General features: G+C 37.0%; 2 protein-coding genes across 3 annotated transcripts; both read left to right on the forward strand.

Moving 5' to 3' along the window:
* Positions 1 to 44: 44 nt before the first annotated feature.
* On the forward strand, positions 45 to 9,528 carry LOC109104415 (solute carrier family 26 member 6-like). Its single transcript, XM_042729828.1, has 19 exons — positions 45 to 739; positions 1,299 to 1,438; positions 1,554 to 1,664; positions 2,329 to 2,504; positions 2,581 to 2,745; positions 2,958 to 3,110; positions 3,388 to 3,470; positions 3,587 to 3,746; positions 4,847 to 4,960; positions 5,108 to 5,185; positions 5,641 to 5,736; positions 5,926 to 6,032; positions 6,366 to 6,435; positions 7,329 to 7,421; positions 7,640 to 7,777; positions 7,875 to 8,090; positions 8,174 to 8,228; positions 8,766 to 8,884; positions 9,036 to 9,528. The coding sequence occupies exons 1-19, from the start codon at positions 591 to 593 to the stop codon at positions 9,057 to 9,059; spliced, it is 2,247 nt and encodes a 748-aa protein (XP_042585762.1). The 5' UTR covers positions 45 to 590; the 3' UTR covers positions 9,060 to 9,528.
* A 1,149-nt stretch (positions 9,529 to 10,677) lies between these two features.
* mgll (monoglyceride lipase) lies at positions 10,678 to 25,270 on the forward strand. 2 transcript variants are annotated; one of them, XM_019117468.2, is made up of 8 exons: positions 10,678 to 10,878; positions 12,170 to 12,314; positions 18,918 to 19,024; positions 19,820 to 19,956; positions 22,959 to 23,069; positions 23,645 to 23,734; positions 24,158 to 24,373; positions 25,017 to 25,270. In XM_019117468.2, the coding sequence occupies exons 2-8, from the start codon at positions 12,190 to 12,192 to the stop codon at positions 25,131 to 25,133; spliced, it is 903 nt and encodes a 300-aa protein (XP_018973013.1). In that variant the 5' UTR covers positions 10,678 to 10,878; positions 12,170 to 12,189; the 3' UTR covers positions 25,134 to 25,270. The 2 variants fall into 2 exon arrangements, with proteins under 2 accessions (XP_018973013.1, XP_018973012.1); XM_019117467.2 differs by lacking the exon at positions 10,678 to 10,878 and having other exon boundaries at positions 11,625 to 12,314.
* The last annotated feature ends 1,345 nt before the right edge of the window (positions 25,271 to 26,615 follow it).

Genomic DNA, 26,615 nt, shown 5'->3' on the forward strand with positions numbered 1-26,615 from the left:
TCTCTACTTCACTGGATCAAAACAAACACCTCTTATAGCAGAAATGTGATTTCAAAGATCTACTATACACAGTTCACTCATACAAAAGCACATGGTTTTGCAGAATGAACATGTTTTCTATCTAATCAGGCCGAGATAAGGTGGTGTAGATCTCTAGTGTGAACATTTCCGACATTGACTCTGTAGAACCACCACCCCTCCTCTCTCTCTCTCTCTCTCTTTTTGGGACTTTGCTCCTCATATGGACACATTAGAATTTTGTTAGTGAGTGTGTGAATGGATCAGACGGGGATCAGAAAGGGCAGGATACACATTAACACAAACTGTGTTAGAAGAGCAGGGCCAGGGACGTTAATCAATCCATTGCTGTTCAAAGCTTCACTGCATGAGCAGCAGACCTGTTGAGCTCTCACTTCAAATCACTGGAGAACATCCTTCAGAATTGATCTGGGTCTGTTTAAATGGACATTAAAGATTGAATTTTCGCTGTGAGGACATACATTTTGGGATCTATGCACTGGATGTGATCTGAACAGTGAATGTGAGAAGAAACATTTTCAGGATCACATTTAAGATAGAGAGGGTTCAAAATGGAAGAAGAGATGAAAGACAAAGATCTCAGGAAAAGGGTGCCATATCACATTCAGAGAGATGTACTGGATGAGCTCGGTGTTGACCAAGTTGCTGAGAAATCGGATTTCAAAATTTCAGCAAAAGAAAAATTCAGAGAAGCTGTCAGGTGTGTGGCCTTTTTTGATAATAATATCACACTGTGAGATATTTTTTTTTTTTTTTGTGTTTTTACAATACAAACTTTAATCACATCATAATATAAGAGAACATTGAAAAAGAAAAAAAATCTGTATTTTGTTTGCTCTCGTTTTGCTTTAATTGAAGCAGTACTGTTGCTATAGCTGAAAAAATGAAGGAATTATGAAGAAGCTAATTTCATTTGCTTTTGGCTTGTAAATTTGACTAATTATTACAAAGAAATGGCAAATAACACTAAATTAAAGGTGAAATTATAGTAGAAAAACAAACTGAATTTTCTTGTAAAACATACTCCAGTTATCTTGAACTTAAAAACATGAACTCCACAATTTTATGTCAAATCTAATAAACAAATCACTGTTGTCCAGCATGAATTGAGAAAGATCCAAATAGCATCTTGTGCTTTAATGGGTGCAACAGCATCTCAGAGAAATCTCAGGCTTTAAAAAAATGTAGCATTAATTTTTAAGGCAGTTATCTTGTTCTTCTCTATGTTTCAAAATTTTCTCTTTTTCTTTGTTCACCAGGTGTACAGGCCCAAGGTTTAAGAGCTGTTTCCTATCATTTGTTCCTCTCCTGACTTGGCTGCCACGATACCCATTTCGAGAAAATGCTATTGGAGATCTAATATCAGGAATCAGTGTGGGAATCATGCACCTGCCGCAAGGTGCAACACAAGCACATGCACACCTGTATTGCCAAAGCACATTTTTTTACATAAGACTAAACATAAACATATACAAACACACACATGTAACATGCAGTGTGTTTTGTGTGTCTAGGTATGGCATATGCTTTGCTGGCTGCAGTCCCTCCTGTTTTTGGTCTGTATTCCTCCTTCTACCCCATTCTCATCTACTTCATATTTGGAACATCTAAACACATTTCTGTGGGTAAGTACACACACCTCCCTTTGATAAGAGGGAGGCATAGTTCGGCCTAGTTCACCGAAAAATGACAATTCTGTCATCATTTACACACCCTCATTTCATTCTAAATCTGTAAGCTGTTTCCTTGGAACACATAAAAAAATATATTCACATCAATCTTTTCTATACAACAGCAGTTCATGCTCCAAAAAGAACCAAAAAAAAAATAATCTCATGACTCTTGAGCTATATATATAGTTTTAAAAATCCATGCAGAATGACATGCACATGAGTAAAAGAAAATAACATTATTATTTAATTTATTTTTTTGGTCTACATTCCATTTGAATCAAATATGGCACTTATGGTACAAGTTTAATGCCATTTTGATGCTTCAAACCAGTGGTTTAGGAGCCATACTTGATTTGAGAGCTGTTGAGCCATTTCAGTCTTTTTGCAAATTAAGCTGTTTTATGACTTGAAATATAGATCAGTATAGTTGTATGGACTACTGTTATGATGCTTGTATAAAGCTGTGTTGAGTGATTGACAACCTTGTCTCACAACTCATCTTGTTGTTACAGGAGAAGATAATTTTTCATTTTTGAGTAAACTATTAAATTAAATCCGCCTAGACATTTGGCCCCTACAAACAAATAGTCCTAATTTCTAATCTCTCTGTCTACAGGTACATATGCAGTTATGAGCGTTATGATTGGCAGCGTGACGGAGCGCTTGGCTCCAGACTCAGACTTCATGATACCAGGCAATGATACCAACAGCACCAGCTTGGACATTGTCAGCCGTGATGCAGAGAGGGTCAAGATCGCAGCCACTGTGACTTTCTTATCTGGCATTTTCCAGGTAGTCTCATTCATAAGTGTAGGCTATATGGTTTTAAAGTTGTGTATGTGACTAAGTGTTCAGTGTCTGTGTGTAGTTGCTCCTCGGTTTGGTTCGGTTTGGTTTTGTGGTAACGTATCTCTCAGAGCCATTGGTGAGAGCTTATACAACAGCGGCCGCCATTCACGTTATCGTCTCCCAGCTCAAATATTCCTTTGGCATCAATCCACAGCGGTATAGTGGACCTTTGTCTCTTATATATGTGAGTATGAACACACACACAGTCCCAAACACTTAATTAAGGACTATCCATAACTGGTATGCAAAAGCCCACAGACAAAGACAAATAAACACATCTATGTGTAATTTGTGTTTAGTGCCCCCTAGTGGTTGGGGGTCATGATTTGCACTCAGCAAGCTACATACGTTTTAATACTGTTCACTCTATTTATTTATTTTTCTTTCTTTCTCCAGACTATCATAGAGGATTGTGCATTGCTTGGACAGACTAATATTGGTACTCTGGTAGTTAGCATTGTAACCATTATAGGTCTGGTTGCTGCAAAGGAACTTAGTGCCTTAGCGGCACGCAAAATCCCTATTCCGATTCCTGTTGAGCTGATCACTGTGAGTTACGTCATACAGTGAAACACAAACATGTACATACACGTTTACTTAGCTAACTGAGGACATACATAGACTTATTTATATTCATATTTTTTTATTTACAATAAAATTTATTTGTATATATATTGTATATATTGTATGTATATATATATATATATATATATATATATATATATATATATATATATATATATATAAAATGTCATCAGTTTTCCTTGCTCTTCCTGAGGTAATATAGCATATTGCTTCCTAAAGCTTTCATCTTGTGTGTGTATAGATTATTATTGCTACTGTGGTGTCGTGGCAGATGGATTTGAAGACTGAATATGGTGTTGAAGTGGTTGGGAAAATCCCATCAGGGTGAGTCCAACCCACAACTATGCAACACAAATTCAACTGTTCAACATAGTATGTGTATAAAATGGTTACAGCTATAGAATACAACTGCAGCATCATAGTACATCTTCATATTTTAGTCTGCAGGCTCCTGTGGCGCCCGCTGTCTCACTGTTGGGTTCAATGGTCGGTGATGCTTTTGCACTGGCTGTTGTTGGTTATGGTATATCTAACTCACTGGCTATAACACTTTTTAGAATTTTCGCCCTCAAATATGCCTACAAAGTCGACAGTAACCAGGTAATAGACTTTAAATGCCTGTAAAAGATTGTTTTTATTAAATGTGTATATATATTTATATACACACAAATTTATATTCACACATTAAATTGATCAGCAGTGACACTTCTAGCCCCTTTCTCACAGTAATACCAGTAAACATGCAACAGCGTTTCGTCTTTTTACCGGTAAAGCACCATTCACACATCAGTTTCAAAATACCGGTAAGTTCTGTAAAACCATTAACCAGAAATGACCTCTAAATGGCTTTGCCTCCCGGTGTTGTGTTTTTAAACATGGAGAGGTATACGTGGTCAATGTTTTTGTTGATGTTTTCATTTTTGTGTCAACCGTTCACATTTACGCAGCCGCTTTTGGCCCAGAGACATTGTATTAGAAATATTTGCACTATTCTTTGACTTCCATAAATCAGCGTGGAGTAAATGCATCATCTGCATCAGAATGTTATGATTGGCCCAGAGTAGACATCTTATGTCAGCATGTCCTAAACTTATACATGCTCATACCATTAATCTTGTTCTGTATTCTTATAGAAATACCGGTAATTCACTGATAATGTTACAACTTCCTATTTTTTGAAAATGTCCTGCTCACACATGGTCTCTTAACGGTAATTTATCGTTAATTTACCTGTAAATACTGTATATATGAAAGGGGCTGTTGTTACACTGTTACAAAAAGAATTTCAAATGAAAGGCATTCTTTATATTCATCAAAGAATCCTGAAAAAAAAATCATAGTTTACGCAAAAATATTAAGCATCACAAATGTACTATGTTAGAATGATTTCTAAAGGATCATGCAACATATATAATATATTTTTCATTTTTAATGTCAAATTTAGTGTCAACATAAAACAAACTGCACAGTAAATCTGCACTTAAAATATGGTTAAAGGTTTACAATATTTTCTTGGAATTTTAGTGTATACATTTAAGCCTGTAATTTTTCCATCTAGGCACATTTGAAAAACTGTCAGTTTGTGTTTTTTGCTGGAAGTCATTGATCTATATCAAAAAAGTCTGAATGGCAAAAATTTAGAAAAACATTTTTGTTTGAACATCTTGTGTTTTTCTCCTATCGTCTGTTCTCTGGATCAGGAGCTCATAGCGTTGGGTCTGTCTAACTCCATTGGAGGCTTATTCAATTGTTTTGCTATCAGCTGCTCTATGTCTCGCAGCATGGTGCAGGTCAGCACAGGGGGAAAGTCACAGGTGAGAACTTCAGCAAACTGCAATCTGACATATATAACTTCATGTATCTTTGACTAGCTAGTTCTGGAGAGATGGATGGTGAGTTCTTTAGATGACTGTTTTTTGGGTGAAAGTTTAAACTGAACCCTGCCTCTGTCATTCTCTCAGGTGGCTGGAGCGATTTCTGCTCTGGTAATTCTGGTGATCTTGTTAAAGATTGGCGAACTATTTGAGGAGCTGCCAAAGGTTAGTACCTTGAATCAGCCCTTGTGTGGGCCTGGTATTAATATTCAAACGTATCTGTGCTTAACAGAGTAGTTCACCCAAAAATGAAAATCTTGTCATAATTTTCTCACCCTCATGTCATTCCAAATCTGTATAAGTTTCTTTCTTATGTTGAACACAAAAGAAGAGATTTTGAAGAATTTTGATCAACCAAAGAGTTGTTGGTCCCCATTGACTTACATAATAGGGGAAAAAAAATACTATGGAAGTCAATGGTGACCATCAACTGTTTGATTACCAACATTCTTCAAAATACATCCTTCAACATAAGAAAGAAACTAAAACAGCATCCAATACAAATTATTCTGAGTAAATGATGACAAAATTTTCATTCATTTATTTCATGAATATGATAATGTATCCATTTATAAGGATATATATAGACATATTGTACATGTGTGCGTTGGTTTCTTTAGGCTGTGCTGGCTGCTATAATCTATGTAAACCTGCAAGGCATGATGAAGCAGTTTGGAGACATCCGCTCTCTCTGGAGGACCAACAAAGTGGATATGGTGAGAGAGAACAAGAAGGAGGGGGTTTCATGAGAAAGCAAAGCTTATGTAACACATTAAAAAAGACCTATATATAGACAAAATATGACTGAGAATGAGGGGAGTGAATAGAGTGACAGAAATAAGGTGAAAAGGAAAGATCTAAATACACAGTTTAGCTGTTATTCACTCTGTTTTTTGTGTGTTTAGGTGGTGTGGGTGATGACTTTGATCTTGACTGTGTTGTTTAATCCTGATATGGGACTTGCTGCATCTATTGCCTTCTCCATCCTCACTGTTGTCTTCAGAACTCAGCTGTGAGTGACAGAAACCACATACACAAAGCTAAATAATCCACAAATGCACATTAAACTGTGGCACGTGCACCATTTTTCCATAGTCTTGAGCCCGTTTACACACTTAAATGAGAATGTAAAGCTAGTTCTGCATGCGGTCTCCGGTTTTACTTTGCACTGCTGATGAACGTCAGATCTGAGCTTCCTATAGGCTGGCCATATATACTATTGCCTTAGTGGCTAAAATTCCTGTTATTGAAAGCATCATAAACAGTTTGCATAAGAATTCACCATCTGTCCCTCCATGTGTTGACTCCTTTCCTCTTCTTTACCTGTTTTTTCTCTTTACAACAGACCAAAATACTCTATTCTTGGCCAGGTTCCTGGCACTGATATCTACAAACCAGTAGAGGACTACAATCAGGTGACCATGACCACCATTATAGCAATTTATGCAGCTATGTTCACTGTTCTCACCTAATTCTTTAGATTAGATGGTCTAGTTATATTTCTCACATCAGAGGTGTTACACAATTTACCAAATCAAATGACTAAGATGGACTGAAAGGCATAATGCATCTTTAAATTTCTGTTGAAACGGCCGTCTCTCATGGTTAAAAACCTGAATTACAGTATTCTTCCAGAAACCTCTTAATGCAAAATTTTCTTAGATAATCTGATGAATCGGTGTCATGTAGCTTTGCAAAGGCGCACTGTGTGTTTTACTTGTTTTGTTGTTACTGTGTTGGTTACTATTTGCAGGATGCGTTGAATAAGTGGGTGTTGTAGTTTCATTTACTGAGTGTGTAATTGTGCTGTAAGCATGACCTAATATAAATGATATTTATGAAGTATCTAATATGTGTGCAGGTGATCAGGCAAAACGTAGTAGTTTGTTGTAGTGCTATTGAAACTAGTGCACTGAAACTAGGCCTTTTTTAGATTTCGTTGAAAAATGTAATTGTCCACAACACAGTCTTTGACCGTTAACTAAATGTTTTAGTAATGACCGTGTTCAAGATGTATAAAAATGACTTAAATGGTGAACATTAAGTTGATAAACAACTATTCACAACTTTCTTCTGATAAATTTGAAGTTTGGTTACTATTTTCAGGATTTGTCTTCAGGGCCTCAGTCAAAACACATTACATTTAATTTGGTTCATTTGTTTATGCATTTGTAAATAATTTTGATAATTTGAGCATCGAGAAAACTTTAATTGCCAACAAAGCTTTACAAAATTTGTGCAATTATTTTGAAAAAGTTTTTTTTTTTCTATTATTTTGAGTATAATTTATTTTTTTACACACTTGCAGGTGAAGGAGATTCCTGGTATAATGATTTTCCATTCATCTGCAACATTGTACTTTGCCAATGCTGAAATGTATATTGATGCACTCTATGAGAAGGTAGACTCTCACAAACACCATACACACATATACTCTCAAGCATATTCATTCACACACAATTATGTAAAGAGCAATTACAAGACACTACTCACAACAGGCAGTTATACCAAACATAGCTCTAACATAAACATTCACTGTGTGATTAACCCAAACAAGCTACATACAGCACGTGCACAGGTCAGGACATTCATGCAGTAAAAATAAATGTTTGTGTGCAGACTGGGGTAGATGTGGCTAAACTTCTCTCACACAAGAAAAAACTGGAAGCAAAGAGACTCAGAAAAGAAAAGAAAGCTGCAAAGAAAGCAAAGAAAGAGGCCAAGAAAAGAGCTAAAGAAGCTGTTAAAGCTGCTGAGGTTTGCTTTTGAAGACACTGTGTGTATACATGAGAAGAATTGTAAAAATGAGTGTTTGTGTTTTCTGATTGAGTCAGCAGTGTCTGCTTTTAACCAGGGGGAGGAACCAAAATTTTCAGACACAGATGAAAGTGGGGAAGAAGCAGAGGCGAATGGAGATGTGCATAAGTTGTCAGTCAAAGAACCAAAGGATGTGGCTGCTGTGGAGGTGGGGCCTGACCCTGACACTGACACCACGCTCCCACAGGCAATCATTCTTGACCTGAGCCCTGTCAACTTCCTGGATACAGTTGGCATGAAGACTCTACGCAATGTGAGACATAATCCGTACTGTACATTAGTGACTTATTAAATATGTAATGTTTTAACCTTGTTAAAACCCTTTGTTTAATGCAGATCTATAAAGATTATGGAGAGGCTGGTGTACAGGTGTACTTCTGTGGCTGCCAGAGTAAGTGACCAATACAAACCAGTAGTTTCACAAGGGTGTTTTTGCAATGATTCTATTATAGAAGAACCATTCTGGTTTCCATAAAGAATCTCTATTTCCTTTATTTCTTCATGTGAAAAACATTTTAATGATCTAAAGAAACTTTGTTTCCACTATAAAGAATGTTATGTAATGGAAAGGCTGCATGGATGTAAAAGGTTCTTCATGAAACCATCAATGGCAAAAAAATAACCTTTATTTTTAAAGGGTTACTCCACTGCAAAGTGAAAATTTTGTCATTAATCACTTACCCCCATGTCATTCCAAACCTGTAAAAGCTTTGTTCGTCTTCAGAACACAATTTAAGATATTTTAGATTAGATTAGATTAGACTCAACTTTATTGTCATTGCACATGTGGGTACAAGGCAATGAAATGCAGTACAGGGGAATCAGAAATACAGCATAACATAAGGGAAGGGAGGAGAAAAAAACAACACCCAGACTATGCAATCAAGACGGACCTGTTTGTCATCATTACTTGTAATCTCTCTTTCAGGAGGTGTTGTAGAGAGTATGGAGAAGGGGGATTTTTTCAACGAGAAAGTAACTAAATCGATTCTCTTCTCATCGGTACATGATGCCGTTCTTTACTGTCAGCAAGGAAATAGTGAGGAGGTACAGTACATTCTTATGTCATATACACATACACGCATATCAGAGGTTTCCTAATCTTAAATAGACATGTGTTGAGTGTTGGTAGCCCAGAGAGTATTTTGAAATAAACATACATGAATAAACCTCATTTCTTGCCTTTCTACTTTTACAGGTTATTCAGGGAACACATTTGTAAATCCAAACACCAAACATGATATGGAACACAGAGCTGGATTGTTATTTATTGTGTATTTCATCATGGGGAAGAATAAGTTAAGGAGGTGTTTTGATGAATAATTTTGTTTGTTTGTTTAAATAATAAACAGAGACTCTTTTGAATGTGAAATATCTGAAAAAGGATCTGTCATAGAATGTTATTGTGTAAGACAAGTAAACTGTAAATATTGAAACATCTGAGGCTAACAGGTTATTCCAGGTTGTGACACTGTAGAGTTATGGGTACATAATGAATATTAAACATGAATATAAACTTAGTTTTCGCAATATAATCAGACTCTTGGAAAGTTCCCATTTTAGCAATACAATACTGTTCAAAAGTTTGGGATCAGTATTTCTTTTTTTAATTGATCAAAAGTGTCAGTAAAGACATTTAAAATGTTACAAAAGATTTCTGTCAAATAAAAGCTGTTGTTTTGAAATTTCTATTCTTCAAAGGCAATGTTTTCTACAAAATATTAAGCTGCACAACTTTTTCAACATTAATAATATGTTGTTGTTTTTTTAGCATCAAATCAGCATATTATGATTTCTGAAGGATTATGTGACACTCAAGACTGGAGTAATGGTTGTTGAGAATTCAGCTTTGCATCACATGATTAAATTAATTGGAATTAATTCGGGGGAAATGGAAATGTTATATTGTGAAATATAACATTTTTAAATGTAATATTTAACAATATTATTGTATTTTTCATTAAAAAAAATGCAATGGGCAAACATAAGAGACTTCTTTCAAAAACATGAAAAAAAAAAATTTTTTTGGGACCCCAAACATTTGAATGGTAGTGTAATTACCATTAAAAAATAAAAATCAGTTTATATATTTTACAATGTTTAAGCTATGTATGCTGTTTGTTAACTTTATATGCTTGTGTATTTAGAATCTTTCTAACTTAAATAAACAGTACTTTTCTTATTCTTGTGGTGGAATTGTTAGTAAATTATCTGCCACGCTAGATTACCGTTATATCTGTGAAAATATTCAACCCTGAAAAAACAGGTTTGGAGTTCTCATACTGCTCTTTGTTTATGTTCAGTCTGAAGTGCTAAGCATCTTAGTGATGTTTAAAAATAAATGAAGTAGTTCTTTTTCATTTGATGGGTGCTGTTTTCTTGTATGTAAATTGTCTTCCCGAAACAAGATTTAGAGAAACTGATCATTTGAGCATAAACCAACAGAAAAAGATCATCTAACCTGTCCAACTCCTGTACCAGCGTATTGTTTGAGAACAGATGATGGCCACCTATCCTGTCACAAAAGCACAAGTGGTGTGCAATTGACTTACAGTACTGTGCCATAAGAGGTGAATAAATAATAATAGCCTACATTAAAGACATTTCTTCATCTGTATATCACACAAGGACTAGAAAACAACTCAAGTAGCCTAATGCAAGAGAACAGGATTAGTCTCATACCTTAGCTTTCAGTCTTACTCTTATTGAAAGACAGCTGACATACTTAGCTGAATGAGATTGATTATTCATCTGTGACGAATGTGAAAGAACCTAGAGAGAGAGAGAGAGAGAGAGAGAGAGAGTTTCGTGCGTGTGCGTGTGCGTGTTGGCGGTTTCTCTCACACAGCTCCTCTTTCATTCTTTCTCCACCCATCGGGCGGCCGCTCAGCATCTGTGTGTGAGCAGATCAGAGTTGAGCCCATTGCGGGAAACAGCAGCAGGCTGAGCGCCGCTGTCAACGACCGACTCCAATACCGGACCACTGACTCCAAAATTTGACTTGATTTCTGTCTTCAGTATTCAGTTTGTAGCAGATTCAGGTAGGTGGATGTTTGGATTTATTGTTGTTTAATATGTAGTAAATATGATTTTGTATATAGGGTATTGGCGAGTCACCTTTGCGAAGCACTATTTAGACATAATCTAAGACAGACGCGCACCGAGTCACTGGAATTCACATTCCTTGAGCTGCGTGATTACATTTTAGGGATAGAAAACAGATTTGTTTTATATCATTAAACAGTTCTCCAAGCTTTAAGGTATGACAATTTATCTTTGCTATGCATACAAATATAATAAAAACTGGAAAGAATTGGGCACTTAAAAAGTAGACAACGATCATAGGACAATCGGGTTGATGACATTTTTTTAGGGATACTGACAGTCAGCTGAAAAATGCATAGCATTTTGAAGAATAGCCTACGTTAGGCATAAATTTAAAAAAGACCATTCTCGTTGCATAAATAAAATGCCATTAATAATCATAATTAAATATCATTAATAGACTGTTGACTTTAATTTTGAACTTAGTTAGAAAAACAAATAGACTGTGAAACTAAAAAAAATGGCAATATGGCAATTTAGATGACAAAACCATGTTGTGTATTTTTTTTATTTATTAGTCTATTTAATTATTATTAATAAAGTAGGCTATTCAAAATTAACATCCTTTTATTATTGCTATTGTAATGATTTTGTTATTATTATGTAAAATTAATAATCAATTTTGCATATTGTTTATGCAAACATAATACTCTATCTGTCGTAAAGAAAAACAAAACAGTATTGGTTGAGAACTAGCCTATGTATGCAATGCATGAAAACAAACGTGTTCTGCCATTCATTGTTTCTCCGTGTTGAGAGAATGGATCGCTTAACTGTGGCTGTGACAATCCAAATAAATCAGTCTGTGCTGGCCTAGATTCTCTATCGACCCAAATAAATAGATTGGGCTGAAATTAATTGGCAGGTCGATGCATTGGAAGCTTTTCTCACTGTCTCCCTCTTGGCACGCTGTCAGTCACAGTCCCGCAGTGCACGCGCTGTATCTCTTTCTGTATACAGGAAACTGCTCCATGCGATCGTCGGTCAATTTGAAAGCGCGCGCGTGCTTGTGTAAATGCTCAGGACAGTCCTGTGTTATCGCTCCGGTGCTCCTGACGTAAGCGACTGGACTGTCATTAAAAACATTCTGCCGGTCGCTGTACGTTGCGCTGCACCAGATGAATAAAATTCCCGGAATGCATACGCTAGCCACCTGCCTGTTAGTCGCTGCTGTTTCATACTGGTACAGCACCGAGGTTCTGACAGCGCTCCGTCTGTTTATTTCAGACTCAGCCCTCGGCGGGGACATGCCGGAACCCGAGGGGAATCGTCGGTCACCGCAAGGTGTCCCATACACCGACCTGCCGCACATCGTCAACGCCGATGGACTGCACTTGTTCTGCCGTTACTGGGAGCCCGACAGTCCTCCGAAGTAAGTGCGAGACATTCGTATGCAAAACAGATACAGATTAGGTCAGGCCTCTTGGGATAAAGCAATAGATCCTCCAGTTACAGCCTCCGGTAGAGCAGAACGAGAGTCTGATAAGCATTTTCAAATGTTTCCTTACGGAGCTTATTTTTAGCCCACTTTCAAGAGCCTGCCCTTTACTTTCCATTACCTCAAGGGATACTTTAAAACACGATACGCATTCAAAACTACAAACAGGCTATAAAAGTGAAGGCTCATATTGCATTAAACGTTAACAGTGGTTTGATCTGCGGGTTTCCGCGAGGTTCTCTTTTGCAAACTGCTGGCTCATCACATGATGCCTGCTGAGTGAGGAAATAGACGAGGGAAGTTTATTGTAAAATCCTGTAATTAAAGGTGCAGTTATGAATATATAAATGTACTGCTAAATACAAATATTTCACACATAAACTCACTGAATTCAGTGTTTTAATGTTTCATTACAATAAAAATCATTTATAATAATAAAAAACGTTGTCATATGAACAAGTAGCCTAATCTTTCTAATTTAAATTTCATAAACAATGCACTTGAAAGACACTGAAAGATGTAATGATAACTTGTCTTGTAATGGGTAGATAAAATGATTCAGTGAATTCAGTGAATGATTCAAACTGAAAACTCCAGCTGCTAAAGCTGTATCTGAAATCGCTTCACTGCCATTCACAACTTCTCTCTTGTGGCCTCATGGGATAGTAAAGTGTCCATTTTGGGATCTTTTTGGAAGTAGTAGGTCATCCATGCACTTTTTGCCTACTTTTTTAAGAATAATTGTGACATAGCCTACTTGTGACATGCTCTTTTAATGTAGGCCTACTGTTTTTCATCCTACTGTATAGCATATTTGGCTGCATGATGAGCCTTTTTGTTCATAATTCACACTGAACAGGCTGTATACCGCTGACACATTATGCTGAGAACACTGAAAAAATGAGCAATACTTGGGGGAAACCACATTATATTGATGCAAACAGATGTGAAATAAAGACTCCAGACATAACAATCTTCTAGAAAAGCTTTTTTATTTTGTATGGAGCTAGTCGGCTCCTCATGGGTGCCGCCCTGTTGACATCACATGCAGTGCAAATTAAAGGGGTCATATGATGCAATTTACATTTTTCCTTTTTCTTTGGAGTGTTACAAGCTCATGGTGCATAAAGAAGATCTGTAAAGTTGCAAAGACTAAAGTCTCAAAACCAAAGAGATATTCTTTATAAAAGTTAAGAGTCAACCACGCCCTCCTAAAATGGCTCATTCTAACACGCCCCCACATCTGTACGTCACTATGTAGGAAGATTTGCATAACACCGCCCAAATGTTCATGCAAAGAAAGAAGGCGTAAACTTTATTCTCGCTGTTGCCGCTGCCGCCATGTTGTGTAGACACTGTGTTTTTCTTTTGTGAAACCGAAACTACTTTGTTTGGCCTTCCAAAAGAGGACACAACTATAAATCAGTGGTTAAGTTGTATTTAAACACTGTTCCAGAACAGTTCAACCCAAATATTCAGATGTGTGGAGCGGATTGTTTTCTGAACCAGTGGCCACAATGCGTCTGTGGCACAAAGGCTGTTTCTATAAAGTAGGGCAGTTCAAACTTTGCAAGGACAGTCTGGCGCTTCTGACTCACAGCCTGTAAGTACAGTTTTTTATATTTAAAGAATTTGCCAATCATGATTCAAACGCGAGTTCTGAGCATTGTAGAATATCACTTGTTGTTTCTCCGATCACAAATGCAGACATGGTTTTATGTTTATGCAGCGCGATACGCAACACGTAAAAAGACAGTATAAGTCATTATAATCAGTAATTATGTCCCCACTGGATTTAACAAATGCCTCGTTTGTAAAGGGTTTTATTGGTTTTGTCTCATCGTGCTGGGAGACAGCACCACAGTATGGTAAGGGGCGTAACATTTCCGTCACACGCTTGAGGCTTTCGGCCAATCACAACGCACTGGATAGCTGGCCAATCAGAGCACACCTCACTTTTTCAGAACAATGAGCTTTATAAAAGTCGACGCGTTTCAGAAAGGTGGGGCATAGAGGAGCAACAATAATGTACATTTTATGAAAAATAATGTGTTTTTTGAACCTTAAATCGCATAAACACATTGCATTACACCAAATACACAAAAAGATGTTCTTTTTAGCGATGTTATGTGACCCCTGACTTCTTAATAATAATAGGTTTAGTTTATAGAGAATTTATATCTTACAGGCAGTGCCTACTTTCACTCACAATGTTTTTTTATAATCCAGTTTCCTTTAAACACTATCTTGTTAAATTACTATACCATTCTGAATTACTCATCTGGTTAAAGTGAATGAGAAAGGGGCCCACTCAGTTTCTGTGCAGTAAAAGCTGAAGGAAATGTCTTGGTTTCCATGAGTCGAAAGCCCCTTCTCATGGCCCCTTTATGACCACTTATAGACACACACACACACACACACACACACACACACACACACACACACACACACACACACACACACACACACACACACACACTCTAACAGTACAGATCTGCTACACTTTTCTAGCGTCATCTGCGGTTCTTCTGAGTAATTATAAAAATAGGTCATATCAGGGAGTGTTTTTGTGGATGTCATGATTATGTCAAACAGGTCAAACTCTCTATGCCTACTGTTACAGAGCTGTTGTTTTGCCATCAGCTATTCACCCTGAAGTGGCCATGGTGCGGCCCAGGGGAGCATGCCGTTACCATAGTTACCACCTCTTTCCCCTCTCTCAGGCTAATTTGATCACTAATGTTTGTCAGCAACAGTGTATATGACAAGAGTGTGTGTGTATCTCTACATGTTCACTGGCATATATAATAAGAGTAAATTGATAAACCACAAAACCATGTGATCTTCAGTGAAATGTTATAAACCACAAATATTTTGTTTTGGGATGTGGAAGATGCAGCTTTTCCCATGTGACTGAATGGGAAAGATTAAGAGCAGCTAATGTGGAGCTAATGCAGGCATCAGACATGTTTATATCAGACATCTGAAGGAATGCTATCAGGATCCCCTCTGCTGCTCTGTCATTCTGTTTATGGTGAAATATTTAGCCTGTGTTTGATCCCTTGAAGGTTCTGTGTCTGTTTACTAGCTGTTTAGAAACATCTCAGCTTAGGGCGGGACATGGAAATTACTGAATGCTTTGCATCATGCTATAATAAATTGATCCAATATGTATGCTTTTTATGTATTACGTAACATCATCTGAATGAAGCCAAATAACCCACTTTCAAATCCCACCTTTTACACATTTAGTAGACATTTTATACTGTAGGCTAAATCTGGGGTTTTAAAACTTCTTGATGCCAAAAGCCCCCAAATAGGATCTTTTATCTTCCTAAAATACAATGGCATCTATATATTTTATGTATAAAAAGCTGAAAATATTAATATATTAAATAATCCACAAGTACTATTACTAATAAATGTGGTATTATAATACAACAAAATGAAACAATTGTTACAAAAAAGTAAAAACCATTGTTTCTTTTCTTGCCATTGTACTAAATGTAATATTACCATTGTAAATACAATGTGATATAGATAATATTTTTTATGATTACAGTGGTTTTGAGATGGTTTTCTAACTTAAAACTAGATTTAGATTTTTTTCTTACTGTCAGTATAATAAAATTAATCTTCATAATTTCAGTCTTTTTAAAAGCAGAATGAAATAGTAATACAAGAAAATGTGGTAAATGTGATTGTACAAAAATCTAAACATATTTCCTTAATATCTTAAGTGAACTTGTTACCATGTTAGTACATTTTGTAAAATCTTTTTTTCCTCTCAAATTGGTTGTGAACCTCCAAGCACTCACTTGCACACAGGTGTCATCTACACCAAACCAACCTTTGAAAGTAAACATGAACATAGTAAGATGGTCTTTTGGATGTTGAACTTCCACTTAAAAGAACTGTTATGACAGACGTGAGCAGCAGAAGTGGCAAACTGTTTACACTGAGTTCACCACTTCACTGCTTGGTTTAACATTTAACAGAGCTACTCTGCATACAGCCCAGACATCATCTCACAATGTCCCTGTACAGTCGCTTACATGGACATGTCCAGTACTGATGCCACCAGACGCTGCCAGAGAAACAGGAAGTGTGTGAAAGTTGAAAAGACCACAGTAGCCCATTATATGACCCCAGTAATGATTGACGGATCGCTCAATAGATAAGCTGGGCATTGAACCCATGAAAATTAATTTAAAACACACTCATACACAGTCCAACAAATTGGGTCATGCCGGTCAGTGTGGTCCATCTTCTTCTGTCTAATGGCATTTGGAGAAGAATTCCTCTACCAAACATGGATATTTAAACAGCTGTTAGAACAGTGCCAAATTACACACACAAATTTGGCCCTCACAAGTATAGCCAAAACTGTACAGGCGCACTGAATTTCATTCTGTTTATCTCTGCTCTGCCCTTGATGATTGTTACTTTGTAGTTTAACTACTTTAGATCTATTTTGGAATTCCAAAGACGTGCACACACACACACACTCTAGCAAACACACACAGTAGTCTCTCTGTCTGCCTCACAAACTGCATTCCCAGGGTTCAAGGAGAAAAGCGTTTTGATCTAAGGATGATCATAACCACAAACACTTCCATTTTGTCTTACACCAAGTTACCAGCTCGTAGATTGAGACTGAGAGGCTTTATTTTTAGTAAATACATTTCTGAGTATGAGCAGATTCTCCAAAAAGAAGTAAAGATGCCCACTTTCAGTCCTCTGAGACCATGTGAGTCCATTATACATTTACAAAGACTCTTTTTGTTACTGATTAGAGGCTGCATTGAGGTCATAGCAAATCTGCACAAGTTTGGACCTAATAAAGCTATTCCCATTCTCTCTCTCTCTCTCTCTCTCTCTCTCTCTCTCTCTCTCTCTCTCTCTCTCTCTCTCTCTCTCTCTCTCTCTCTCTCTCCTTCCTCTCTTTCTGCCTTATTTTTTCTGGGTTTTAGTGTGTATGCTGCTAATGAGCATGTCTTGTTATTCTGGTGGGAGACTGTTAGTAGGATGTGTCTGTTTTTCTCATGTGTTGGGAAACTGAGAAACGGTTCTGAATAATACCGGTATAAATATACCAGAACCGAATGACTTTGGCTTCTGTTAACGGTTATCGCACGTGCAGTTTCCAATGCATACTGAAAACCTTTTGACCAAGTTTCCTGCACTAGTTGTCATGAGAAATCAGGTCCCCTATTAGGATTTCAGGCAATCCCGTTGGTGCAAAGAACTTTTAATGGGTACTCTCTTTAGTGCCTGATTACAATTCCTACCACATCACATTAAAATTTGTGTCGCTGGGGTATATTTATAGCAATAGCCAAAAAAAATTATATGGGTCAAAATGATAGATTTCTCTTTAATGCCAAAAATCATAAGGATATTAAGTAAAGATCATGTTCCATGAAGATATTTTGTAAATTTCTTACCATAAATATATCAAAACCTCATTTTTGATTAGTTATATGCATTGCTAGAACTTCATTTGGACAGCTTTAAAGGTGATTTTCTCAATATTTCGATTTTTTTGCACACTCAGATTCCAGATTTTCAAATAGTTATATCTCGGCCAAACATCATCCTATCCTAACAAATCATACATCACCGAAAAGCTTGTTTATTCAGCTTTCAGATGATGTATAAATCTCAATTTCGAAAAATGTTTTGTGGTCCAGGGTCACATATGTAATTTAAACTGCATTACAATGACCATAAATGTCTGTTTTGGTCAGCCTTTGAACAAGCATAGCATACAGATATCCAATTACTGGAGCATGATACAATTGCAGAACGAATAAAAGTCACAATTTAAGGTCTGATTCTTGTTACAATATGAAAACTATGAATTTTGTTTCAATAAACTACTAATTTGCTGCATATTAATAGTTAGTAAGGTAGTTGTTAAGTTTAGGTATTTAGGGATTAGGGATGTAAAATATGGTCATTCAAAATATGTGCTTTATAATATTAATGAACAGCCAATATGTTAATAATATACTAATAAGCAACTGGTTAACAGTGAGAATTAGTCCCTGTGTTTTAGGAATAAGTATAGTAAGTTGTTTCTTTTTAGTGAATCAGAAATATTCAGGAAAACCAATGTAGTCCTGATTCCCAAACGAATGACTCAAAGAGAGTCAAGTGAGAATTGAAACACATAGAATTGTGACACTTATGTTGTTACAGACCCTTATAATTAAAGATGTACAGTTTTGTCTGTAGTATTTTAGAAAATGAATTAATAAAAGATGTTATCACTTTTTGGTTTGTTTAGAATTGTTGTTAAATAGGTCAATTATTGGATTCCATTTAAAAAAAAAAACCTCTGTGTAAATATACCTCTTTAGAAGTAAACTGTTTTAAAAGTTTGTATTATTGAAATTATTTCTTTACAAGTAATAAAATAATTGTTAATGAAACAGTTAAGGAATTGGAAATGTTAGAAGGAATTAGAACCAGCTTTGTTAAATTCTTTAGAATTCCTTTCTCAAATCAATAATGTGTGTTTTCCTCTATTAGGGCTCTGGTGTTTGTTGCCCATGGAGCAGGAGAGCATTGTGGGGGATATGCTGACATTGCTCACAGCCTGACCCAGCATGGCATTCTGGTGTTCGCCCACGATCACGGTGAGTGGCAGACTCCTAATCAAATGGCTAAAATCCCCAACAAGATTTGTTGGTTAGCAACAGTACAGCAGTGTTTTGGGTGGTGTAGGAGGGCGTGCTCTTTATGAGACTGCGAGAGTGTGGGGTGAAAAATCTATTTTACGCCCACATTTAATTCCTTGTAATTCATCCACCCAGTTTTCCTGTCATTTACAACAGATGTTGTGGGCATGGACATCCTGGGTTTAGAGTGGGGGAAGGAGTTGAGAAATGACAGAAATGAAATGAAACAGAAAATAGCAGGTGCTATGTGTACAGAATGTTAAAGCTGTTTTGTGGCAGTGCCATGGTAACTAATGATTCACACAGAGAGACAGCGAGCCACCTTGTGATGAGCAGTTGGGGTTGTGTGAGTGTGTGATTTGACTGTCTGGTGTCTCGGTGTGAGTAATTGGTTCAATTGAATTACAACAAACAGAAACCATTACAGTCAGTTTCTGTTTGTTTCTTACTCTCTTTTTTCTCTCTCCTCCTCTAACATGGAGTCTCACGTCTCAGTATGTCTGTATACCACATGCTTTTTGGAATTTCTATTCTATTCTATTGTTCCATTTTAATATTATGTTAATTTGCTTGACTAAATGTCATGTCAGTTATATGCCAAAATTTCCTGAGCTCTTCTTTGTGAGCCATTAGCATTGCGCTGTGAGTGACAGTCCTATTTATCTCCTGTTTCAAAAGAAAGCTGATATACAAAGACACGGGCGAATGCAAGCATATGTTACATGATTAATTCTCTTTCTCTTACTGTCTCAGTTGGTCATGGCCAGAGTGAAGGTGAGAGAATGGATATCAAAAACTTCCAGATTTACATCAGGGACGTCCTCCAGCACATTGACATCATGAAGGCCCGGTACCCCAAGCTGCCAGTCTTCATCATTGGACACTCAATGGTAGGACATATCTTGAAACCAGTTCCCCATGTTTTTACATAAGCAAACAGAGGTCACATGCTTTCTATAGACCTTTCTGTTCTTTGTGTTGACACCTAGAGTGATAACTGTAAAGATATATTTGTAGTGGAACTATATTAAAGTCCACACCTGTAATAATTTTCTGTTTATTAAAAACACATGCAGCAGTTTTCTGATTGGCTGCCAGTGTTTTTATTTTTTCATCAGACTGTTATGGTGTGGGCTCCACTATTCGCATAAAATTAAAATGATTATTAAAACTTTTATAGTATTGTTATTGTTATAGACAAATAACTCTACATTTTCATTGTAAAAGCTATGGCTGTGAGTGAGAGTGAATATATATTAATGTAAGAGAGTAGACCGCACTTGTGTGTCCCTAACCTGCATTAACTTTTTTATGCTAACATTTAACTCTCTGTTTAAAAAACTATTCAAAGCCAACAACAACTGTTGAAAAAGATAAAGTACACTATTTTCAACTGTCTGTAGTCTCCAAAGCCAGACCTTCAGACTCCCAGACCCCCAGAAGGTCTGGGAACCTTGGCTGCTTTGAAAGGCAAGGACCGCCCAAGAGGCCATATGACTGACAGATAAAGCAACCAATCACGTTTCGGTTTGTGACGTGTCATGTTTAGGGGTGTGGAAATGTCCCCACAATAACAGACTGTGTAAAACTCTTGGACGTATTCTAAAGATTCTATGCCGCGAATTTAAAATATTTCACATACTTTTAGACAACCAGCATTTAGTTGATCCTGATTAGCGCTCATTATCACAGTTGTAAACACGAGAGCTTTCTTCTAACATGAGGGGGTTTGGCGTCATGGCATATTTGTTTCCAGGCGGAACGATAAAGATCGCAACAAACACGTTTCCCGGAAATCCTGTATAATTCAACCAATCCAATGACTACTTCGAAACTCCCAAAGTGTTTCTAATTTTGTGTCCCATATGCATCAGACGTTCAGCCAACAGCAGTGTTGCCAAGTCAACTTTAACAGTGTTGCCGTGGGTTGTTTTTCATGTCCGCGGGTTGAAGCAACTTCAATAACATGATATTTATCCCCTGGAATGCGAACTCCGCCAAAAAAATTTGTATTTTAGCCCCCGAATGCGATTTTTAACTGGGGACCCCCTAGAAATGCGATTGGGCTTGTGTTGGGCTAGTTTTTGAGTAGCGCTTGGGCAGGATTTCTTGTGAAAACCTGGCAACCCTGGCCAACGGTCTGTGGGTGTGACGTCTGAGGCTGAGACTAAACTGTCTGTGACTCATGGGGTGGAGGCCACAGGAAGACCTTTTGATTTTTCTTTGTTGCATTTCCCATGTTCAATATGTGTTAAACACAAACTGTGCATGACTGAACATAAACAAAAAAAAACCATCTGGAAGCTTTTTACCTTTGTTTTTGCTCAACAGCTCCTATTAATAAAACAGACCAGCTGCATACTCAAGAAGCTTCATGAGCTCTATAGACTAGAACTGTTTCTGGATGTACGTATCTGCACTGTATTTCTGTGGAACATCACCATCACAAAATCATTATATTTCTGGGATAGTTATATGGTATAAGTATCCCACTGCATGAGTGTCCTGGTAAAGATATCCTGATCTAAATCCTCATCTAAAGTTAGTACCCATAATGCACCTCTCTCCTGTTCCTTCATTATAACTCTAAATAATAAATTGTGTTACTGCTGCTCTCCATCTCTTTTCCTTTTCCTCAACTTTATTTTAGTTTTCCCCCTCATTTACTCTCTAATCTAGTATTTTATGTAATACCAGGCTGTTTGGTCCTTATATAATCACAGTCTTTAATAAGAAACATGTAAAATGAAATGATTTTAAACATTCTTCCTGAAAAGAAATGTGCGATTCTTGTTACCTCCAGTCGTGGGACTACATGTCCTTGTTCACTTCCTGAGACCTGAGGAACTAAAGCTACTGGCTGAATAAACATTTGCTTTCCTATGACGTTTACAGATGAAAATGATCAGTGTCATATAATAATGTGTGTGTGTGTGTAAAGGAAGTGCACGTACAGATGGAAGCTGTAAATGTAATTATCTGTGTGTAGGGTGTGTGTTTGAAACTTTACTTCCAGTTCCTCCCAGGAATGCAAAAATTCCAAATTAAAAAGCAATTACCTTTAAAATCAAATCAAAGCAGACCACCTATTTTCTTGATGAAGCTTTTAGTGTTAGTGCACATTTGTAGTGTGTCTAAACCGAGTGTGTGTTTGGGTTTGTAAGTCTAGACTAAAAGTGTTTGTGTGTGAGTGCGTAACTTAAAACAGCCCATTATTGGAGTCTCTTAGAAATGTGGTGGGAACTGTTCTTTAATCTCTCCACCTCTTTTGAATCCTGGCCTCTACTCATGAATATTCATAGATAGGATCATAATAGAAACAAGATGAAGAAAGCAGAGGAGCAGAGCATCAGAAAATTACAAATTAGGGGCTTCTCACTTAGATTTACCCATGTGAGGATGAAAAACATGTTTATTGTCGAATTAAGAGTATGTATTTTTCATTCAGTGTATAACCAACAGAATATTAATACAGGGTTTTTAAACTTTCTGATAGCAAGGACCCCGAAATATGGTGTTTAGTTTGCGATGGACACCTTTCTCAAAATACAAAGACAGCTAGACATACTCGAAGCATACAAAACCCAAAATTTAAGCATGATATTATAAAACAACATGCTGTTTACAAAATAAATTAAAATGATCACAATCTAATAATTTACTATTTGTTTTTACAAAGCAGAATTAAACTATAATATCATAAAATATATTCTTAGTTTGAAAACCCTTGTGTAAAAAAAAAAAAAAAAAAGAAAATAACCAGTAATAGAAATTATTAATTTTTAAAAACTGTGGAATATACATGTATAGCCGAGGAATTACTAAGTACTCTACAACTAAACTACTATATATTGCTGTTTTCAATAATATGACTGGGTCTGTTTTACTACAGGGAGGGGCCATTTCCATTCTGACCACCTGTGAGAGGCCGCAGGATTTTGCAGGTGTGGTTCTCATAGGCCCCATGGTTCAAATGAACGCTGAATCTGCTACACCCTTCAAGGTAAAAATTCAATGAACACGCTATAGTGACAGCCAATTCTTCTTTCTCCCCAATTGTTTGCATTTAATATTCATCATCCACAACTGAAACAAGAGGCTGTAAATTAGATCTGCTGCCCCCTGCAGTCAGACTGTTAAATGCAATCAAATAACAATAGCTTTCAAATGTCAGCTGTCAAAAAACAACAGTGGAGCTCTCAGCAGCAGTGATTTCTCTATTCAGTCAGTCTCTACCTCTCATCATATGTCAACTATGAACATGTTCCAACTGAATTTAACAGAAAGTATCCAAATTGCCTTTGTGTTGTGTGTGCTTTTTTAAAAATAATACATAATGCCATTTTTGGGTCATTATTTTATCTAAAGCAATAACATTCATACATTGTCAATGGTTTAAGTCCAGGGCCATTGTCTGTTTATTCAATTAATTAATTTTTGTTATCTGCTTAATTTGTAGAATGTTTCTATTAAGTATTTAAAATATGTAAATGCAGTCATTCAGTATATGGTGTGATAGAAATGTTCAGTTCTCTGTAGTAAAGGATCAGTATATGTGGCTTTTTGGATTCTTTGCAGGTTTTCATGGCAAAAATTCTAAACCGCTTGACTCCCAAACTCTCTCTTGGTTCGATCGAGTCAAAATGGGTCTCACGGGATCCCAAACAGGTACAGGAATCTATGTCAAAGGTCTTCTGTAGAAGTAGGGCAATGTATATGTGTGTAAATTTCACATTGACAGTTATTGTTTGAATAGGGCTAAGTAGACAATCTGGCAGAGCTGTTTGTCATGTTTGCTGTTGAAACAGTATTTACACAGTAAACCTACTCTTTCAGATTGAAGCATATATGTACTGATAACATATGAATGTGATTTTCTTCCTAGTTTGGGTCTGTAATACAGTTACGTCCACAGAAACAGCTGGTTCCATTTATTCAGCCATAATACACAACATAAACATTATAGAGTCACATAGATTTCATTGTAATTGTTCAAAACCTCAGTTTTACTGAGTTTAGTCTTAAGCAAAGATTAACTGTTATATTAGGATAATGTTTGTAATCCTATATAATCTCCATTTGTCCATTTAGGTGGAGGCATATGATACAGATGAGTTAAATTATCACGGAGGGCTGCGCATCTCATTCGGAATGCAGCTGATGGAAGCAGCGGCTCGTATCGAGAGAGAATTACCCAACATCACATGGCCCTTCTTCATTCTCCATGGTGACGCCGACAAGCTTTGTGACATCAGAGGTGCTCATCTAATGCATAATGAGGCCAAGAGCACTGATAAAAAACTGAAGGTGAATCAAACGTGCATAAACATGGACCATAAATGCAAAAATGAACATTCTCTCAGCATTTGCTCATCTTTTGTAGAACACAAAAGAATATATTTCGAAAAATGTTTCAGTGTTTGTTTTTTCAGGTCCATGCAATAGAAGTCATTGGGGGCCAAAGTCGGTTTGGACCCTGCTGACTTTCAGTATATTAACAAAAATTGTTGAAACATTTTTCAAAATCATGTCATTTTACAGGAAAAACCACAGCTGTGGTTGCTGGCATAATTCTGTAAAAATACTGTAAAAATGTTCGCATATTTATGGAACAAACTGCAGTTTAAAACCATAAATTACAAATAATAATAATAATAATAATAACATAAAATAGAAAATCCAACAGCCCTTTTCTGTTTAATTAGAAAGACCATGCTGCTACTAACGTGTTATAGTGACAAACACCTTTATTTATTTCCAAAATGTATTAGTATTTTACTGTAAAATTACATGAAATGTAAGGTTACATTTATATTAATGTTTTTCCCTGTGTATAGTAAGGAAACCTATTTACTGTTTTTTACTGTGGTCTTTTACAGTTAAAATGACAATTTTGTACAGTTTATGCCTTCCTAACCCACAGATCTATTTGTGTTTTTGTGACCAACAGGTATATGAAGAAGCCTACCATGCCCTGCATCATGACTTACCTGAAACAATTGAGTCTGTCTTAAAGGAGGTGAGCACCTGGATCCTGGAGAGACTCCCCGCCCCTCATGGGTCTTAGCTGTCAATCATCGCATGCACACTTGACTAAGCCCCACCCCTTGACTGAATCTTTCATCTCTACTGAAAAAGAGATGTCTGATTGCACTACATGCCAACAAAACTACCCTCACTTTAATCTACCTAGGTGATAACATAGGCTACGTTCACACTGCAGGCTGAAACGACCCAATTCCGATTTTTTTGCCCCTATGCGACCTGTATCTGATCTTTTCATGACAGTCTGAACGACACAGATCCGATCTTTTCAAATGTGACCCAGGCCACTTGGGTATGTGGTCCTGAATCCGATTCGTATCCGATCTTTTGAAATGCGACCTCCGTCTGAACGGCCAGGCCACATATATCCGACCCGTACGTCATTGATACGCTACAAACGTCATAATTCTGCGTTGAAGTAGGCGGGAACGAGAAGAAAGAAGCCACTCACATCAGTATCTCACCACTCCTGGCTGCGACTCTGCACCCACACGTTTCTCTGTACCGACGTTGCTAACACTGCTCCACAAAACGCCATGGCCAAAAACCTTGCTCTCCTCCTTTTTAATTTTCTTCTTAAAACGAGAAGATTGTAATTGTGCTGGCTCCGTTGGGAAAATAACTTTAATATTACAAAAAGAGCTCCGCTGTTGCCTACACTGTTGTTGATATCCATGTTTAACGTTAGCTACTTCCGCAAACAACGAGTGACGTCGTTGGCCGTTGAGTACTCTTCTGCGCATGCGGGTCACTTCTGGGTCATTTCACGTTCACACAGGAGATCACAAAAGGTCGCATTTAATTGAAAATGTGAACGGCCTTGCAAAAAAATCGAATTTTTTCAAAAAAATCAGAATTGAGCATTAAGCCCTGCAGTGTGAACGTAGCCTTAGATATGTCCAGGTAGATGCGCTAATAGCGGCTGTATCTATGGGCCGCTATACTTAAGCCGTCCTCCATATATAAGCCTGTATGTCTAAAACAGTAGTTATATGCATGTATGAAAATCTATTATCTGCAATAGACTTCAGCAGATGGTTTTGCTAAACTAACACAATACAACAAGACAAAGCTGACATTTAAAAGGTACTATAATTTAAAAACCTGTAATGTTGAGTTTATACAAACACAAACCAACACATTCTTACATGTGAAAGTTTATCCAGTTTCTTTAGGAATTTAATATATCTATGGGTAGCTAATAAGAGGTCATTAGTAAATTACCTTTGACCTAGAGATCCAATTAAGCTTTAATATGGCCAGTAAGGGTTCTGTGGGAGTTTATATTCCCTGTTAAACTTCAAAGGCATCAGCACTGCGGGGCATGGCTTGTGTATTACCATAGCAATCATCATGAGGAATATAATGCACCCGGTTGCCCTCAGTGCTGAGCTTTCTTTTGTGTTGCCATTGTAATAGAACGCAGCTTCAATTTGCGTTTTGTGACATCCACTGCTCATAAGAGATGCAGTGCTGCCCCCGCTGGACAACAGCAGTACTGCAT

Source organism: Cyprinus carpio, chromosome B8 (genome assembly GCF_018340385.1).
Source record: "Cyprinus carpio isolate SPL01 chromosome B8, ASM1834038v1, whole genome shotgun sequence".
Taxonomy (NCBI): Eukaryota; Metazoa; Chordata; class Actinopteri; order Cypriniformes; family Cyprinidae; genus Cyprinus; species Cyprinus carpio.